This window comes from Cervus elaphus, chromosome 10 (genome assembly GCF_910594005.1).
Source record: "Cervus elaphus chromosome 10, mCerEla1.1, whole genome shotgun sequence".
Taxonomy (NCBI): Eukaryota; Metazoa; Chordata; class Mammalia; order Artiodactyla; family Cervidae; genus Cervus; species Cervus elaphus.
In genome coordinates, this window is record NC_057824.1 from 32749400 (window position 1) to 32769401 (window position 20002).

Consider the following 20002-nt stretch of genomic DNA (forward strand, 5'->3'; position numbering starts at 1 on the left):
ATGCTAGCAAGGTAATGCTCAAAATTCTTCAAGTGAGGCTTCAAACAGTACATGATCTCAAAATTTCCAGATGTACAAGTTCGATTCAAAAAAGGCAGAGGAACCAGAGATCAAATTGCCAACATCTATTGAATCATAGAAAAAGCAAGAGAATTCCAGAAAAATATCTACTTCTGCTTCAATGACTACACTAAAGCCTTTGACTGTGTAGATCACAACAAACTGTCAAAAATTCTTCAAGAGATGGGAATATCAGACCACCTTACCTGCCTCCTGAGAAACCTGTATGCAGATCAAGAATCAACAGTTAGAACCGGACATGGAACAACAGACTGGTTACCAATTGGGAAAGGAGTACATCAATGCTGTATATTGTCACCCTGCTTATTTAACTTATATGCAAGAGTACATCATGAGAAATGCCGACATGGATGAAGCTCAAGGGGGAATCAAGACTGATGGGAGAAATATCAATAACCTCAGATATGCAGATGACACCACCCTTATGGCAGAAAGTGAAGAGGAACTAAAGAGCCTCTTGATGAATGTGAAAGAAGACAGTGAAAAAACTGGCTCAAAACAACATTCAAAAAACAAAGATCATGGCATCTGGTTCACTTCATGGGAGATAGATGGAGAAATAATGGAAACAGTGACAGACTTTATTTTATTGAGCTCCAAAATCACTGTGGATGATCACTGCAGCCATGAAATCAAAAGATGCTTGCTCCTTGGAAGAAAAGCTATGGCCAACCTAGATAGCATATTAAAAAGCAGAGACATTACTTTGCCGACAAAGGTCCGTCTAGTCAAAACTATGGTTTTTCCAATAGTCAAGTATGGATATGAGAGTTGGACCACAGAAAAGGCTGAATGCTGATGAACTGATGCTTTCAAATTGTGGTGCTGGAGAAGACTCTTGAGAGGTCCTTGGACAGCAAGATCAAACCAGTCAATCCTAAAGGAAATCAACCCTGAATATTCATTGGAAGGACTGATGTTGGAGCTGAAGCTCCAATACTTTGGCCACCTGATGCGAAGAGCTGACTCACTGGAAAAGATCCTGATGCTGGGAAAGATTGAGGGCAGGAGGAGAAGGGGGCAACAGAAGATGAGATGGTTGGATGGCATCATCAACTCAATGGACAAGAGTTTGAGCAAACTCTAGGAGACAGTAAAAGAGAAGCCTGGTGTACTGCAGTCCATGTGGTCACAAAGAGTCAGACATGACTAAGCGACTGAACAACAAGTCATTCTACCTGCATGGGCCTCATAGTGCATATTTGCAAACAGACTGTTTCTCTGTGCTCCTATTATTTTATAGTAATAATGAGGAACTCAAGTGGTTGTAAAGATGCATTGAAAACCCAAGTTAATTTTGCTTTTGTATTTTTCAAGCCTTTGCTATGTAAATAGCACAGTGGAGAGGAGAGAGGGCAGGTCTAGTCTTCTAGGAGTTTAAATTATCTGGGTAAATAAACTAGATATTCATGGAAAACTAGTGTAAGGTAATATATAATAAAGGATCATTATGGGCAATATTCTAAGTCCACAGAAAGGGAAGAGCTTGTTAGCTGAAGCCTCTTGGTAGGTGTCAAGCCAAAAGACCACCAAGGCAAAGAGCAGAAGGAAGGATTTATTACTTGCAGCAAGTAAGTATAACAGCAGGGATCTTTCCTGGTGTTTCCCACACCAGTGTCGCCCCCAAACTGCAAAACTGGGTAAGTTTAAGCTAAGGGTACATGCATATTTCATGTAAGGGCTTAGGTGGTTGAGGTTCCAAACATTAGCTGATTGAAGTCAAGAGAGTCAAAAAGGTCAACATCATCATCCCTTGGGTTCCAGGTGATCAGATGGTTGAGTGCTTCAGGCTAATCTTTACCATTGAAACAGAACTAGGGATTTTTTTTTTTTTTTCTTTTTGGCAGCTTGCAGGATATTGGTTTCCAGAGCAGGGATCAAACTTGTACCCTCTGCAATGGAAGCTGGGAACCCTAACCACAGGACAACCAGGGAACTCCCAGGACTAAGAGTCTTTACTTCTGAGATATTATCTTTGCCATTGCTACTTCTCTTGCCTGGTAACAGTTATTTGTTTCTGCATTCTTTTGTTTCTTTTTTTTTTTAAATTTTTTAATTTAATTTTATTTTTATTTTTTTATTTTATTTTATTTTTTTTTAATTTTAAAGATTAAATTTTAATAAGAAATGCATTCTTCTAAAAAAAAAAAAGAAATGCATTCTTCTTTATGTAATACTTAAGCCAATACTTCAATGCAATGGAACGTCAAATTGCTATATGATCACTTGACGGTGTTTAGGCAATTAACTTCTTATTGAAAAATTGTAATATATTTTCTCTCAAGTCTTTGTTGTCTCTTTCTGAAAGATCTGTCAGTTGTCGACAACAAAGCACACTGTAAAATATAAAGTCTTAAGAAGACACTAGAATTTATTTTCATCAAAATTATCAACTTGGCACTATTTATAAATATTTCTACATTTATTATCGACTGAACTCAAGTCCTAAAGAATATCTCTTTCTTTACACTTACAGGGCACCTACTATGTTCCCTCTTTTGTTTCTTTAATAGCATTAATTTCCAAACTTCTCTGGCAGTCCAGTGATTAGGAATCCACTTGCCAATGCAAGGGACATGGGTTCAATCCCTGCTCCAGGATGACTTCACACGTTGAGGGGCAACTAACCCCACGCAGCACAACTACTGAGCTGGCCCTCCCCAACTACCAAAGCCAGTGCACCCTAGAGCCTGTACTCTGTAACAAGAGTAGCCACCTCAATGAGAAACCTGCAGACCACAACTAGAGAGTAGCCTGTGCTTGCTGCAACTAGAGAAAAGCCTGCGCATAGCAACAAAGACCCAGTGCAGCCAACAACAAAATAAATTAAAAAAAAAAAAAAGATCACTGTGGCCAGCCTCAGACCACAAAATGGCTTATGCCAAACATGGCTTCTCTAATATTGAGAAAGTCATGTCTGGTTGTCTTTCTCCAGTGAATATCTGCTTCCATGCTTATTGAGGTCTTAGGCTTACTGACATCTTAAGTGTCCTGAGACAAAACTATTCAATACTTTGCTAAGTAGTTTAACCAGGCACACACCACTCATTCTAGTTTCCCTGTTTGACCTGTGATGGGAAGTTGAGAATAATGGCTAACATCTTTTGATTGTTTACTATATGATGGTGGTGGTAGTTGAGTCAGTCTTCTGACTCTTGCGATCCTCTGTCCATGGAATTCTCCAGGCCAGAATATTGGAGTGGGTTGCCATTTCCTTCTTCAGGGGAATCTTCCCAATCCAGGGATCAAACCCTGGTCTCCTGAACTGCAGGCGGATTCTTTACGGACATATTACTCACTGAATTAAGATGGTGATCTCCTTTCATCCTCAACAACTGTACAAAATTAAGATGGTGATCTCCTTTCATCCCTTCTGCTACCTACATTTAATCGGTGAGAAATCGAATTCGGCAATTTGCCAGAAAACACGTATTTAGTATGTGAAACCAGGATGATTCAACTGTGAAACCAATGCTTTCACGAATGCATTCCACTGTTTCTATTAATCAGAAATGTGAAAAGCGTGTCCAAGAATCAGGAAAAAGGCCACGATTCACACTACGAATTAAACAGATCACTAGTAAGTGGTGGGGTGAACAGCTTGATAGGTGGAGGGATCTTGATAGCTGCCGGTGACCTCCGAATGGTCCCGTAGGGCCGTTCTTAATGTTCCCGGAGACCTAGAATAGGCAGACACTGGCTCAGGGGCACAGAGTCGAGAGCCCTCCCTGGTCCTTCCACGCTCCTACAAAGAGCTAACTGAGGCTCGAGACTGAAGTGCCAGAAGAGTGGCCTTCCAGTTCAGGCTGGCCAGTGCACGCCCAAACTGCAGAGAATGGAGGCTGAACACGGCAGATACTGACGCGGACGCCAGCGCCGGATCAGGAGCGACCCCCCGCCACCGCCCAGAACCGCCTTGCATACCTTGCGAGTCTCTTGGTCGCCATCCCTGATGTTCCCTTGCCTCAGCCCAACTGCCGGAAGTCGCTGTACCCCCACTTCCGGCCCATTCAAACGCCCCGCGCGGTTGGGGAGGCTGCTGCGGCGGCTTCTCTGCCCGCGGCTGAGGCAGAGGCGGAGGTCATCTTTACCGTCCCTCCCGGTTTCTTTTCGGCGTCTTCGGGGATACGGAGTCTGGGGAGTGGTTTTTGGCAGAGAAGCAGTTCGAAAGTGCCCTCTTCCCTCTTCCTAACTGACGGAGGCGCGTTTGCGCCGTTAGGGGACCGTTTCGAATTCGGCCTCCAGCGTCGACAATAAAGCCGTTTGCCTTGGTGCTGCGTGGTTTTCTGCGTGGAGTAACGGGGAAGACGGTTGGCGCCCTCGCTTTCCGCGGTGGGCGGGGAGCGCTCAGTAAACTGATTTGAGAGGATCTGAGGAAGGTGGTAGGTAGGCTGTCAAAGCCCTTGCTCCTCCCGACTCTGGAGACAGCCCGGGCCATCAGGGCGTCGGGGTTTTCTCAGAGAGCTGAAAAGCGATCTTTCTCAACAGGCTCATGGAGCCAGAGAGGCAAAGGAGCGGGAGGACCCTCAAGAAGGGCAGAAAGAGGAGCCGGATTCCGAGCAAGCTGGTCGGGGCCGCTGAGGCGATGAGATCCCGTTGGGATCTCGAGGAAAAGCAGCAACCTGTAGCCAAGGTGAGCAATGGGGGATCCCGACTGGGCAGCCCTAGGCAGTTTGGAACTCCCAAATGATAATACAATACCACTTACCTTGGGGCTGATATTGGCAGTTTAAAACCGGTATTGTGCCTGGCACACGAGAAGAATATTTGTTCAACAAATATTTTGAAGTCTTCCGTGTGCAGGAATTGTTCTAGGCTCTGCAAATATACCAGTGCATAAAAGCACAAAATTTCCTGCCCCCGTGCAGTTTACATTCCAGTAATGGAATAATAAGGCTGATAATCTATCATTTCTTGAGCATTCTGTGGCATCCATCCCCATAGTCATCAGATTTCTATTGTCTTTCTAGGCACTTGGGGAACATTAGTGAGTAAAGAAAGATCGCTACTACCTTTCTAGTGGAGAGAGAAGATAAACAATAGTAAGGGAATTAGTGCTATGAAGTCTTTTAAAATGCGATTCCTTTTGGGGGAGCCTATCAGATTGGCAAAACAATTTTATTTTTTTTAAGGTTAACGTGGTAGGAAGTTGAAGAAAGTTGACAATCTCATCACTTTATTTTGAAACCCCTTTATTTTGAAACCGTCTCAAACATAAAATTTGTGAGGACAGTATCAGAAACTACCTTCCACCCATATATTTTAGTGTTTACATTATTTTCTAATATCTACATAACTAAAATGCAACCAGCAAAATCAGGAAATAACATGGATATATGCTACCATCTAATTTTCAGATCTCATTCAAGTTTTTCCAGTTCTAATAACATCCTGTTCAGCAATAAGATCTAGTTTAGAATAAATGTGTTACTTTAGTTGTTATGTTTCCTTCAGTGTAAACAATTGTTCAGTCTTTGACATTTGTGGCTTTACTACCTTTGAAGAACCTGTACCAGTTATTTTGTAGAATGTCAGAATGTCTCTCAAGTTAGGTTTGTTTTCTCATTATTAGATTCAGGTTATACATCTTTGACAGGAATGTCACAGAAGTGATACTATGTTCTCTTGTATTTTATGAGGTTATACCCTAATTTGATTTGTCCCAGTACTGATGATATTAACCTTGATAATTTGATTAAGAAAGTATGTGCTAAATTTCTCTAAAGTTGCTCTTTTTCTCTGTTATTTTGTGGGGAGATGCTTCCTCATTAAACTTTCAGTTTATTCATTTTTTTATTAGTATGAATTTGTGGATACTCATTTTATTCAATGAATTATCATCCATTACTATATTTATTTTGGTGCTCAAAATATCCCAGATTTGGTCATTAAGCTAACTTCTGTGTCCCTTTGACATGGACCTGTTCATTCTTGAGCATTTCCTTGTTTTTCTGGCACAAAAAGATATTTCAGACTCTTCTGTGCTTCCCCTGTCTTAGCCTGAAATCAGCCATCTCTCTGAGGAAACTTGGTTCTTTTTAGTGGAGAATGACATTTAGAAATTAAAGATCTGGGTGCTAGATGTGCTGATAGCTGTTGGGAAGTCAATATTCCAAATGAGAGCTAAGAGATATGTGTGTATAGGTTTACACACGTATACATATGTATACATTAAAATACCTTCATATATATAGATATATCTATACATATTGAAAAACTGTCAATTCATATCCCTATCTTTGCTTCCAATCGAATTCCACTGAGTTCATTCTAGTTGTCTCCCTTTTCATATGTATAACTTCCTTATATAGCTGAAAAATTTGACTTTCTTTATCTTCAGATGTATTTGATTTGGTCCCCTCTTCCTGCCATTGCCTCACACCCTCACACCCTCCTCACCCAGCTTAGGCTCTGGTCATTCTGCATAATGTACCAGGTCACTCTCCATTGTGAATGCTTTCATTGCTACTGTGATAAGCTACTCACATGGATGCCTGTACATATCCTTTTCAGGCTCTGAATTCAGTGACACTACTATTTGTCCCTCAGGACTGGTGCCCTCCTTACCCTAAACAATTTCTTACATCTGATGCCAGCTTCACTACTCTCCAATTCCCACTGCATGGATACCCTCCTCATACTGCTCAGGCTTTGACACTTCACACTGGGCCACTGTCCTGCAATGTATATTCTGGTTTCCTAACCCTTGTTCAGTCGCTAAGTCATGTCCAGCTCTTTGTGACCCCATGAACTGCAGCATGCCAGCCGTCTCTGTCCTTTGCTAATTCCTTGAGTTTGCTCAAACTCATGTCCATTGAGTCAGAGATGCCATCCAACCATCTCTTCCTCTGTTGCCCCCTTCTCTTGCCCTCACTCTTGCCCAGCATCAGGGTCTTTTCCAATGAGTTGGTTCTTCGAGTCAGGTGGTTAAAATATTGGAGTTTCAGCATCAGTCCTTCCAGTGAATATTCAGGGTTGATTTCCTTTAGGATTGACTGGATTGATCTTACTGTCCAAGGGTCTCTCAAGAGTCTTCTTCAGCACCACAGTTCGAAAGCATCAACTCTTGGGCACTCAGCCCGCATGCAGCCTTCTTTCTGGTCTAGCTTTCACATGCATACATGACTACTAGAAAAACCATAGCTTAGACTATACAGACCTTTGTTAGCAAAGTGATGTCTCTGCTTTTTAATACACTGTCTAGGTTTGTTACAGCTTTTCTTTCAAGGAGCAAGTGTCTTAATTTCATGGCTGCAGTCACTGTTCACAGTGATTTTGGAGCCCAAGAAAATAACATTTGTCACTGTTTCCATTTTTCCCCATCTATGTGCCATGAAGTGATGGGACTGGATGCCAAGATCTTTGTATTTTGAATGTAGAGTTTTCAGCAAGCTTTTTCACTCTCCTCTTTTACCTTCATCAAGAGGCTCATTAGTTCCTTTTCGCTTTCTGCCATTAAAGTGGTATCATCTGCATATCTGAGGTTGTTGGTATTTCTCCCAGCAGTCTTGATTCCAGCTTGTGAGTCATCCAGGCTGGCATTTCTCATGATGTACTCTGCATATGAGTTAAATAAGCAGCATAACAACTTACAGCCTTTGATGTACTCCTTTCCCAAGTTTGAACCAGTCTGTTGTTCCATGTCCGATTCTAACTGTTGCTTCTTGTCCTGCATACAGGTTTCTTAGGAGTCAGGTAAGGTGATCTGGTATTCCCATCTCTTGAAGAATTTTCCATAGTTTGTTGTGATCCACACAGTCAAAGGCTTTGGCATAGTCAAAGAAGCAGAAGTAGATGTTTTTCTGGAACTCTCTTGCTTTTTCTGTGATCCAAAGGATGTTGGCAATTTGATCTCTGGTTCCTCTGCCTTTTCTAAATCCAGCTTGTACATCTGGAAGTTGTCAGTTCATGTACTGCTGAGGCCTAGCTTGAAGGATTTTGAGTATAATCTTGCTAGCATGTGAAATGAATGAAACTATGGTAATTTGAACATTCTTTGGCATTGCCTTTGTTTGGAATTTGAATGAAAACTGACCTTTTCCAGTCCTGTGGCCACTGCTGAGTTTTACAGATTTGCTGGCGTATTGAGTGCAGCACTTTAACAGCATCATCATTTAGAGTTTGAAATAGCTCACCTGGAATTCTGTCACCTCCACTAGCTTTGTTCATAATAATGCTTCCTGAGGCCCACTTGACTTCACATTCCTAGGATGTCTGGCTCTAGGTAAGTGACCACACCATTATGGTTATCTGGGTCATCATAACGTCTTTTGTACAGTTTTTTCTGTGTATTCTTGCCACCTCTTCGTAATATCTTCTGCTTCTGTTAGGATCTTACTGTTTCTGTTCTTCATTGTGCCCATCTTTGTATGAAATGTTTCCTTGGTATCTCTGTTACCGAATCCAAGCTTGCTCTGCTTACCACACAACAGGCCAGTGAATCTGAGAGATGAGGTGTTGAGGCAAGGAAGAGCCGGCAGACTGAGAAGATGGCAGATTAGCACCTCAAAGTAACCATTTTATTGGGGTCTGGATGCCAGGTTCTTTTAAAGGTTAGAGAGAAAGAAGCAAAGTAAAAAGGCCATTAATTTTACAAACATCTTCTAGAATGGCAAGCCTCAGGCAGGGGGTGTGTTAATTTTTTTCTTCCTGCCATCCACAGGTGGACAGGGTTCTGAACAAAGACATTTTAGTTTACAGTCAGGCAGAGGGGCAGGATTCTCTGAGGCAAACCATTCTGTATGATTACATATAATAACAAAAGCAATGAAAAGCAAGTCAAAGAAACAGTTCCAACATGGAGTCAGAATTGGTTTCCTCTCTACAACATCTCCTGTTTTCTTGAAGAGTTCTGTAGTTCTTTCCCATTCTATTATTTTCCTCAATTTCTTTTCACTGTTCACTTAAGAAGGCTCTCTTACTGCTCCTTCTGGAACTCTGCCTTCACCTGGACTTTGTCCTGTGTAGTATGCTCTCCCTATCCTACTCAGGCTCTGACATCCCATATTTGGCAACCATGATTACTTAATGCTATATATAGAGTCCTTCATACATTGTCAATATTGTATATTTTTATTTGATAAGTATAAATTTGTATATTCTTTCAGGAGTTAGCAATATTGTCAGAATGTAAGGTATACATGATTATTTGACCAGGAATTTATCCTGAGAAAATAGGTGTGCAAGGATGTCTATACAAGGATCTTCATCATAATATTGTTTATAATTTAAACAAGTGTCATCAGTAGGGAATTTTTTTCAGATAAGCTGTAAGTTTTTAGGTAAATTGAGAGAGTGGACTATTATTAAAATTGACATTTGTTATATTTAACAGATATGGAAAGATATTTACAGATTCTTTTTTCCCCCCATACCAAGCGACTTGCAGGATCTCTTTTTCCCTTACCAGCGATTGAACCCTGAGCTACAGCAATTACAATGTGCCAAATCCTAACCACTAGACTGCCAGGGAACTCCTTCCCTGGGTTTTTCTTTTTTTTTTGGTGGAGGGAGTTGGTTACAAAACAATGTAAACTATAATCCCTTGGGGACAGTATAATATAGAGATAAAAAGAGCTTGAGCTTTGGAGCCTGTTTTCTGATTTTGGTTCTGCACTTATCTGTCATTCCTCCATTTCTTTATTTGTAAAATGGGGATAATAGTAGTGCCCACTTACAAAGAATTAAATGATTTAATAGATGTGGGTAAGAAGTGGGTAAGTGCTCAGCATTAGCTTTAGTCACATGGGAAAATAGCAATAATAATAATATCTGATGTTTACTTATCTTAGGGTATGTTGGGCACTGGCTTCAGTACATTACTCTTGCCTCAGTACATTACCTTGTTGGTTTTCCCAATAATCTCATAAGGTAGAATTATAATTATTCTGTAAATGAAAAAGCCTTAGTCTTAGGTCAAAGTATTTGTCCCTAACCTCTTAACATCTTACGGCACTTAGGATGGTAGAGCTTGGTATTTGACCTTAGGTAGTGATAACTCCGGAGAAGGCAATGGCACCCCACTCCAGTACTCTTGCCTGGAAAATCCCATGGGCAGAGGAGCCTGGTAGGCTGCAGTTCATGGGGTCGCGAAGAGTCTGATATGACTGAGTGACTTCACTTTCACTTTTCACTTTCATGCATTGGAGAAGGAAATGGCAGCCCACTCCAGTGTTCTTGCCTGGAGAATCCCAGGGACAGTGGAGCCCGGTGGGCTGCTGTCTATGGGGTCGCACAGAGTTGAACATGACTGAAGCAACTTAGCAGCAGCAGCAGCACCAGCAGCAGTGGAACTCTAGGGCTTGAACTCTGAGGCCACTCAGACCAAAAGGAAAATGATATGAGTTGTATTTGAATTGTATAAGTACATGAATTGTACAAGTACAGGTGACTTATTTTCACCTACCTCTTGTCAGTTTTACCCTTCTCTGTTACCTGACTCTTTTTTAACAAGCATGAATTACTTTGATAACTTTATGTAAGTACAAAGCTGCTTTAAGGAGAGGCCTAAAGTCTGACTCACTTGCTTAGGCCACACTGATCTATGATCTGACTTCAACTTCACTTTCCTCTCATATCTCCATTGCTCTGCGAAACATGCAGTCTTGACTCCAGCCAAACCAAACTACGTATTTAGGCACAATGTTTCCTCCTACCTGGCTGACTCATTATTTTCAAGGTCCAGTTCCATTATTTTCTTCTCAGTTATGCTATCTCTAAAATTCTCCAACCCCCCGACAGTTAGTTTTAGTCTCTTTGCTCCTTTATCTTTAGAACAGCACCTACATGTTAAACAGGAATTACCTGTTTCTGCATTTTTTCACCCTGGTAGAATGGGCTTCTTAAGAGCATATTTTATTCATCCTGCTATCCCTAGTACATAACAAGTTAGGGATATCTATAATTAAGGTTCTGTATCAGTGTTTATTAAATATCTTATTAATGTCATATCACAGGTTGTTTTAGACCTTCATTTCTAATTAATTAGAACCCTCCTTATGTTTATATTATGGTAAAATAATCAGAAACTAGAATATTTAAAAATTTGCCTTGTTTTTATTGCTGTTATTTATGATCATAATCTGTTATGCCCTGATTTACTTTTGCAGAAAGCTCGATTATCTACCATTTTATTTGCTGAAAACTGTGAAATAACCCATGGCCAGCTATGTGAATTGCTGAAGTATGCAGTTCTGGGCAAATCCAGTTTTCCTAAACCCAGGTATGAGATGAACTTTAAAGATGGATATAGACCTGAGGTTTCAAATTTGTATCTAGGGAACCATATCTGCCTGACATTTTTTATTTGTCATCCAGAATGTCCTAATTTTTTAAACAAAATTACTAACAATTTAAATTGGAAATTCCTTTATAAAAATCCATATTTCTTCAAAAAATTCTGGCAACTGTCCCTATGAATAGTGGCCCCTTATTTTAGATGTATACTTCAATGTCCCACCTGGCCTGCTTCCCTTATTTATAGTATCTGTCTGGCTGCTATAGGTATTTTAGTTTGTAACCTCTGATGGAGACCTGATTGAAATAACATCATATATTAAGAATTCCAATCTTTTTTCTTTTTTATAAATCAAGGGCAAAGAGAATATGACTGTTCTGGTATCCTTAGTGCCATTATTAAATGTCTAATGAAAATTGTGTTCGTGTATGTACCAATAGAGAGGTTTTCAGATGTATACTTCTGTCTGGGGGTGGGGTAGCTAAATATGTCAAAAACCCTCTCTGCGTTAACAGATCCTGCCATTGCTCTGTCACTTTATCTAAAACTGGCTTTCTTGAAGCCAGTCATGTGCTTACTTGTTCAGAAAGGATTGTAGAGCAGATTGGGATGTTGAAGATAAGCCTTTGTAAATTGAGCTTAATTAGTTCCAGTTTAAAACAAATCTTAATAGGATTTTGGATTTGAATTCATTGTGTTTCACTTTGTATTCTACTTGATTTGAATGAAATAAATAATTACCTCAAGAGATCTTTGTTTAAATTCTGTGCTGTAATAGCTGTTCTCCATTTCTAGGCAGTCAGTGAGCAGTGATAAACTCTGATAGCTGTTGCTCAGTGCTTTTTTCCACACTTCCCTTCTGAATGCCTGTAACTGACTTAAAAGTTTCAGTCTTAGCTGTATTTATTGGTTTGATTTTTCAACAGCTGGTGCCAGCTTTTTCACCAAAACCACCTGAACAATGTGGTGGTTTTTATACTGCAGGGATTGAGTCAGCTACACTTTTACAAGTTCTATTTGGAATTTGGATTTCTCCGAAAGGCATTCAAACATGTAAGTCAAGAAAACTTTTTATTTGGACTTGATTCAGGTTCTCACACATCAAGACTAGTGCATATATTTCAAATTGTGCTGCTTGGCAGCCTGATTGAACAAGAAGTAGAAGTTGTAGAAAGCTAAAAAGGTTTCGATTGATACCTTGTGTTGGGATTAGATTTGTCTCTGATAGTTTTCTTTTGGTAATCTAGGCAAAATCTCAGATTGCAATCTATAGTTCCCAGGCTGTAATCTATAGTTCCCAGATTGTAGTTGACATTGTCACATTTTATTTGGGCATTGGTGTTTTTAAAAATTGTAAAATTTACATAAAGTCCATGTTTTTTGGCCTCTCTTGACAATATCACAAGATTGAGTTCCCTTAAAACAGTATCTGGAGCTGAATAGCAGCTCTCCCCTTTAGAAAGGGTATGTACTCTTCATTTTCCCATAGCTTGCTCCATTCTTTATCAGACTGTTTCATCCATTTACCCTTGAGAGCATTTGAATTTGTTAGCCCTAACCTAATTCTCCTTGGGTCTTCATTTTCTTTTCTGCTTTAATTTATTGAATACTACCTATGTGCTCAGCCCTTTATTACTCATACTTAGCATGCATCATCTTTAATTCTCACAATAGTCTTATAAGAGATACTTTTTAAAATTCCCATTTTATTCATAAGGAAATTGAGTAATGCATCCAAGTTACAGCTAGCCAAGTGGTCTATCTGGAATTTAAGCCCAGGTGAGCCTGAGGCTTGAACTCTCGATCACTGCTTTTTCTTTTTTTTCTTGTCATTTTTACCTGGCATGTTATCCACTAAAGTAATGGATATGAAAGTGCTTTGAAAAATAAAGGGTACTTTTCTTTTCTGAGTTACACATTTTTTAAATGTTTGTTTCTTTAGTATAATGTGTAGTCAGGAAAGCAAAGAAAATTGCTAGGGTAGGATAAATGGTGCTTCACTTATTCAGTCACTTTTACACATTAAGGAAACAGTTCTCATCTTACAATGCAAACAGTTAAGGTCCAGATTTTTCATAGCACTGAGCTGATAAAGTCTAGATCTTTGACAGTATTTTAACTGCTTTCAAACATTTTTGTAAAAGCCTGTTATGTATTTTCAGAAATTCCGCTTGCCTCCCCCTTCATCTGATTTCCTAGCTGATATCATCGGGCTGCAAAAGAAACAAATAATTGAGAATCTGCCCAAAGCAATGGAAGGTATGATTATGACTCTGGTTTGATGATCTGCTTATATGGATATGCTTTGTTGTTGTTTAGTCACTAAGTCATGTCCAATTCTTTGCCACTCCATAGACTGTAGCCCACCAGGCTCCTCTGTCCATGGAATTTCTCAGGAACACTGGAGTGGGTTGCCATTTCCTTCTCTAGGGGGATCTTCCCGACCCAGGGATTGAACCCCCCGACTCCTGCCACATCTCATGCATTGCAGGCAGATTCATTGCTGCTAAGCCACCGGAGAAGCCCTTGGATATGCTTACAATTAGGTTTATCAGTCAAGTTTATTTTTGCAAACAACAAAACTCAATTCCAATTAAATTAAGCAGAAAAGCAATTTTGTGTGTGTGTGTTTTTAAGGAAAAAGAAAAGTATATTCCCTGGTTATCACTGACAGTGGACTTCTTATGAATTACTGTGAATCATTTTTAAACTGTCACTAGGTCTTTGTACACACAAGTGTACAAATGGGAAGGAAGAGCTTACCTCTTACTAACGTAGGGGATGCTCACTAATACTACTCACAGTCGGGAATAGGCAAGTTTAGATGCTGGCCAGCTAAAGTATAAACATCGAAAATAGCAGTGTTTTTCAGACTGGGTTGTGTCTCATTAGCAAGTTATAGCTGACCTTGTCTTTTGAGGGACAAGGAGGTGAGTGATGGAATAGACCTTAACAGTTCATTGCAGATAGTAAGGTAAGTATTGTTCAATAATGCTTTTTGTATGTGTATTCAGAAATAATTAAATTATTGAATAGTTGCACTGAGGGAACATGAAAAAGTGGTGAGGAAAAACCAATGATTCCTTTCCATATTCTCCATGACTGTGTTTCTTATTATCTTCTATCTCAAAGCATCTAACTTCTTCCTATCTTTGCATTGTTCCCCTTTCCTTCTTTCCAATAGATGTCCATATCAGACCTGCAACTTCATTTAATTTGACATCCACTGTGTTTTGACATATTTGAGTGAATCACAGAGTAGTCATTATGAGAGTCAAAACTCATGTAAAAGCATTGAGTTGTAAAAGAAAGGATGTAATCTGAAAAAAGAAATTGATGTGACTGAAGAATACGAATTGTTGAGGGTGATTAGGGGTGGAGATGGAATAAGAGGGGATATAGTAGTGAGAGATGAGGCTTAGAGGTAGGTTTAAACTTTGTTTTGCAGGCTGTAAATGCCATGCTAAGAATTTTGGGTTTATTCTGTAAGCATTGAAGAACTAGAGGGTAATAGCTAATTCTCTGTCCTAAAGATTTTGCTTCAGTTTCCCAACTTCAATATCACAGTCCCTAAGTTATAGTCCATTAGACCATAGCACTTTGATCTTTCTTTACTTCAGTCTTTCTTTGAAATATTCATCTATTCTTTTCCAGTTTACCCACCTCTTCTGTGGCTAACTCCTGCATCTTTAGCTTTGATGTCCCAAATTCCAGGCCTACATTTTCTCAGCTGCCTGCTGGTTGTTGGTACCTCGATACTACATTGTACCTTCAATCATAGCATAATTAAAAGCATTTTTTTTCATCCTTAAATAATAGACTTCCACCTTCAAATCCTCTTTTCTGTTAGTATTGTTTTTCTCTAAGACACCAGTTTTGAATTTTAGAATTTCTTTTCTTTTGGCTCCCCATACCCAATCTGCATGACTCATTCCCTTTGCTATTAAGAATCTCTATTCAAATGTTACTTTATAAGAGAGACCTTCCCTGATTATAAAATATATGACATTAACCCTTTTCCTGCCCTAGCACTCCCTTTCCTCCTTTACTTTTCTCCATAGTCCTTATCCTCACTTGATATATTATGTGTTTGTTTATTGTCCATCTTCCCAACTAGAATTTAGGAGAATTTATTGATTTTGTTCATTGGGGAATCTACTGGGTAGAGCAATGCCAGGCATATAATAAGTACTCAGTAAATATTTGGTTGACTGAACTGAATTATTCTGTCACTATGCTTTATCAGTTTTTCTTCTGTAATGTTTCTTCTATCCTTTTTCTTCCATCCCTTCACCATCATAATCCAGACTTTTTTTTTTTTGCCAAAATTATTGCGGAGTCATTTTTCTCTCTACTACATTTTCTATATATCTTTGAGATTGATCTTTCTTAAAGTAGTGTTTGGTTATGCCACTTCCCTTCTCAGGAGCTTTCTGTTGCTCCATAAGTCCAAACTCTTGAGCCTGAAATTCATACTGGTCTACAGTTCACTTTTTTCCTCTTCTTTCAACTTGTTTCTTATACTGCTCTTCTACAAAGACCTTTTTTCCTTCCTGACTTGTCTAGTCATTACCCTACCAAGTTTGATTTGTACATTTCTCTTACTTGGAATGCCCTCTTTTCTTATTTCTGATACTTTGGCTCTGTGGGTTGCCAGGACCAGTTACTCATTTAGGCCACCTTAAGGGAGAGGGTATTATTTGAAGGATGCCTATGGACTAGAAAGACATCAAGAATCTAAGTGCCTCTGGTGAATACCTTTTCTTTATCCCCCTTTTTTTTTCTTTATCCTTTTCATGGCATCTTAGCTTCTTTGTTTTCTGTTCTAACTGATCTGTTCTCTGTATTTCTACTTCAGGTTTGGAAGCAAAAAAGCTGATCAGCTTAGCTAATACCCTTGTCCCTTTTGAGCATGGCAAGGAATATCAAGTTACTGGTCAGTTTATAGTTGGCTCCCTCGTTAGCCAGGTCCCCACTCTTAATCCAATCAGTAACTGCTGCTTCTTAAAGAACAGGCTCGTGTTTGAGCAAGTGGTTAGGGGCGCAGTAGATTTATTAGGAGTAGCAGACACTGTAACAGACTAGTTTCAGTTCAGTTTAGTTGCTCAGTCATGTCTGACTCTTTGCATCCCCATGGACTGCAGTATGCTAGGCTTCCCTGTTTGTCATTAACAGGCTACTTTAATACAGCAAATATCTGAATTTTGCTCTTTAAGACTAGACTCAGCTAGTCTTTTCCTCTCTTGAACCGTTTCTGACTATCTCAGCCAGTGTGTTCTCCCTTTCCATTTTATAGCTTTTATTGTTACAACCCATTTGAGACTTAACTTTTGCTTTGTGCTCCTATAAATATATTAGAGTGCAGATTCCTTTAAAGTTGGGACTGGCCTTATAAACCTTTTGATCTTCACCATGTTTACCCTGTACAGCATTAAAAGACATGTCCTCTGAGGTCTTATAAACACTTCATAACATATATGTGTTTGTCTTTGTTTCAGGGTCTTTACCTTCTGCCAGCTCAAAAGTTAGCATCAACTTGCAGAAAGACCCCATCATTCAAAAGTATGGCTCTAAGAAAGTGGGCTTGACTAGATGCCTTCTCACAAAGGAGGAAATGAAAACATATCACTTTCCATTACAAGGTTGGTATAGATTTTATCCTATGTTAGCAACAATGGAAGAATGTCAGTTTGCTTAAAAATATTACTGTGGAAAGTTCGTTTTTATGGACTGCTTTCCAAGTGACTTATTCCATCCTCTATTAAAGAGGAAATACTTTAAGTGCAGGAGAAGGAAATGGCAACCCACTCCAGTATTCTTGCCTGGAGAATCCCATGGATGGAAGAGCCTGGTGGGCTACAGTCCACGGGGTTGCAAAGAGTCGGACATGACTGAGCGACTTGACTCACTCACTCACTCATTTTAAGTGCAATGTTTCCTAAAGTGTAGGATGTATACTGTGGCTGATCTTAGGTAGTACATGAACATGACCTTAAATAACATTGAAATATTTTGTGGGAATAAAAAAAATTCCTTTTTTATTTTTCTTTCATTCCTTCTTAGTATATTGAAGTCAATATGTCTTTAACATTTTAACACTTCTGTAGTACTTCTGAGAAAGGCAATGCCAAAAAATGCTTGAACTACCGCACAATTGCACTCATCTCACACGCTAGTAAAGTAATGCTCAAAATTCTCCAAGCCAGACTTCAGCAATACGTGAAGTGTGAACTTCCAGATGTTCAAGCTGGTTTTAGAAAAGGCAGAGGAACCAGAGATCAAATTGCCAACATCTGCTGGATCATTGAAAAAGCAAGAGAGTTCCAGAAAAACATCTATTTCTGCTTTATTGACTATGCCAAAGGCTTTGACTGTGTGAATCACAATAAACTGTGGAAAATTCTAAAAGAGATGGGAATACCAGATATCTGACCTGTCTCTTGAGAAACCTGTATGCAGGTCAGGAAGCAACAGTTAGAACTGGACATGGAATAATAGACTGATTCCAAATAGGAAAAGGAGTATGTCAAGGCTGTATATTGTCACCCTGCTTATTTAACTTATATGCAGAGTACATCATGAGGAACGCTGGGTTGGATGAAGTACAAGCTGGAATCAAGATTGCGGGAGAAATATCAATAACCTCAGATATGCAGATGACACCACCCTTAATGGCAGAAAGTGAAGAGGAACTGAAAAGCCTCTTGATGAAAGTGAAGGAGGAGAGTGAAAAAGTTGGCTTAAAGCTCAACATTCAGAAAACTAAGATCATGGCATCTGATTCCATCACTTCATGGCAAATAGATGTGGAAACAGTGTCCAACTTTATTTTTGGGGGCTCCAAAATCACTGCAGATGGTGATTGCAGCCATGAAATTAAAAGACGTTTATTCCTTGGAAGGAAAGTTATGACCAACCTAGAAAGCATATTTAAAAGCAGAGACATTACTTTGCCAACAAAGGTCCATCTAGTCAAGACTATGGTTTTTCTAGTAGTCATGTATGGATGTGAGAGTTGGATGGTGAAGAAAGCTGAACGCAGAAGAATTGATGCTTTTGAACTGTGGTGTTGGAGAAGACTCTTGAGAGTCCCTTGGACTGCAAGGAGATCCAACCAGTCCATCCTAAAGGAGATCAGTTCATTGGAAGGACTGATGCTGAAGCTGAAACTCTAATACTTTGGCCACCTCATGCGAAGACCTGACTCATTGGAAAAGACCCTAATGCTGGGAAGGATTGGGGGCAGGAGAAGGGAACGACAGAGGATGAGATGGCTGGATGGCATCACCAACTCGATGGACATGGGTTTGGGGTAGACTCCGGGAATTGGTGATGGACAGGGAGGCCTGGTGTGCTGTGATTCACGGGGTCCCAAAGAGTTGGACACGACTGAGCGACGGAACTGAACTGAACTGAGTACTTCTAATCTTCCTCCCACCCACCCACACCTCCATTTTCTTTAATAAATAGGTCTAGGCTCAGAGCCTTGGTCAGTTATGTAGTAAGACTTTAATAAAAATTATTTTATTTATTACCTCTTAATCACAGAAGTGATGTTAAAATTCCTTAAAAAAAAAAAAGCCCTATTGAGATATAATTAACCTACCATACAGTGCACCCATTTAAAGTATATAATTTCAATAGTTTTTAGTATGTTTACAGATTTTGTCAACTATTGCCACAGTCAGTTTAGAACACTTTAATCACCCCAGAAGAAACCTTGTACTATCATTTCCTACAATGCCTTTAGCCCAAGGCAACTACTAATTACTCTGTTAATAGATTTACCTATTGTAAATATAAATGGAATCACACAGTATGTGGTCTTTTGTAACTGGCTTTTTTAGCTTAGCATAAAATTTTCATGGTTTATCCATGTTGTAGCATGTATTATTATGTTATTTATTTTTGTTCTAATGATATTCCATGTATTTTTATACATTTTATTTATTCAGTCATCAGTTAATGATATTTGAGTTGTTTATACTTTGGGGCTGTTGTGAATAATGCTACATCCAGATGAAAGTTTTTGCATGGGTATATGTTTTCATTTTTCTTAAGTATGTACCAAAGGGTATATACCTACCAAATCCTATAGTAACTCTATGTTTATCCTTTTAATGAACTACTATACTGTCTTTTTTTTCCTTTTTTGAAAATTTTAAATAATTTACTTATTTATTTATTTAAATTGGAGGCTAATTACTTTACAGTATTGTGGTGGTTTTTGCCAAACATCAACGTGAATCAGCCATGGGTGAACATGTGTTCCCCCCATCCTGAACCCCCCTCACACCTCCCTCCCCACCCCATCACTCTGTGTTGACCCAGCTTTGAGTGCCCTGCTTCTTGCATGGAACTTGCACCGGTGATCTGTTTTATATATGGTAATATACATTTTTCAATGTTATTCTCTCAAATTATCCCACCTTCACCTTCTCCCACATAGTCCAAATGTCTGTTCTTTACATCTGTGTCTCTTTTGCTGTCTTGCAGAGAGGGTCGTCATTACCATCTTTGTAAATTCCATATATATGCCATATAAATTCCATATATACAGTGTTAATATATTGTATTCGTGTTTCTGTTTCTGACTTACTTCACTATAATAGGCTCCAGTTTCATCCACCTCATTAGAACTGACTCAACTGTGTTCTTTTTTTTTAATAGCTGAGTAATATTCCA

General features: G+C 39.3%; 2 protein-coding genes across 9 annotated transcripts in view; one reads left to right on the forward strand and one right to left on the reverse strand.

Annotated features, from left to right (window-relative positions):
- The window catches only part of ERI2 (ERI1 exoribonuclease family member 2), a 51039-nt gene extending 46899 nt beyond the window's left edge, over positions 1-4140 (reverse strand). For 4 of the 6 annotated variants that reach the window (XM_043914464.1, XM_043914463.1, XM_043914459.1 and 1 more), the window contains exon 1: positions 4006-4140. In XM_043914464.1, the coding sequence (XP_043770399.1) occupies positions 4006-4028 (23 nt within the window). In that variant the 5' untranslated portion in view covers positions 4029-4140. The remainder of the gene's footprint in view (positions 1-4005) is intronic. The other 2 variants (XM_043914460.1, XM_043914461.1) reach the window with 2 other exon arrangements.
- A 187-nt stretch (positions 4141-4327) lies between these two features.
- The window catches only part of REXO5 (RNA exonuclease 5), a 52719-nt gene continuing 37044 nt past the window's right edge, over positions 4328-20002 (forward strand). For 2 of the 3 annotated variants that reach the window (XM_043914455.1, XM_043914457.1), the window contains exons 1-6: positions 4328-4467; positions 4570-4714; positions 11190-11302; positions 12244-12370; positions 13480-13576; positions 16816-16959. In XM_043914455.1, the coding sequence (XP_043770390.1) occupies positions 4574-4714; positions 11190-11302; positions 12244-12370; positions 13480-13576; positions 16816-16959 (622 nt within the window). In that variant the 5' untranslated portion in view covers positions 4328-4467; positions 4570-4573. The remainder of the gene's footprint in view (positions 4468-4569; positions 4715-11189; positions 11303-12243; positions 12371-13479; positions 13577-16815; positions 16960-20002) is intronic. The other variant, XM_043914456.1, reaches the window with a different exon arrangement.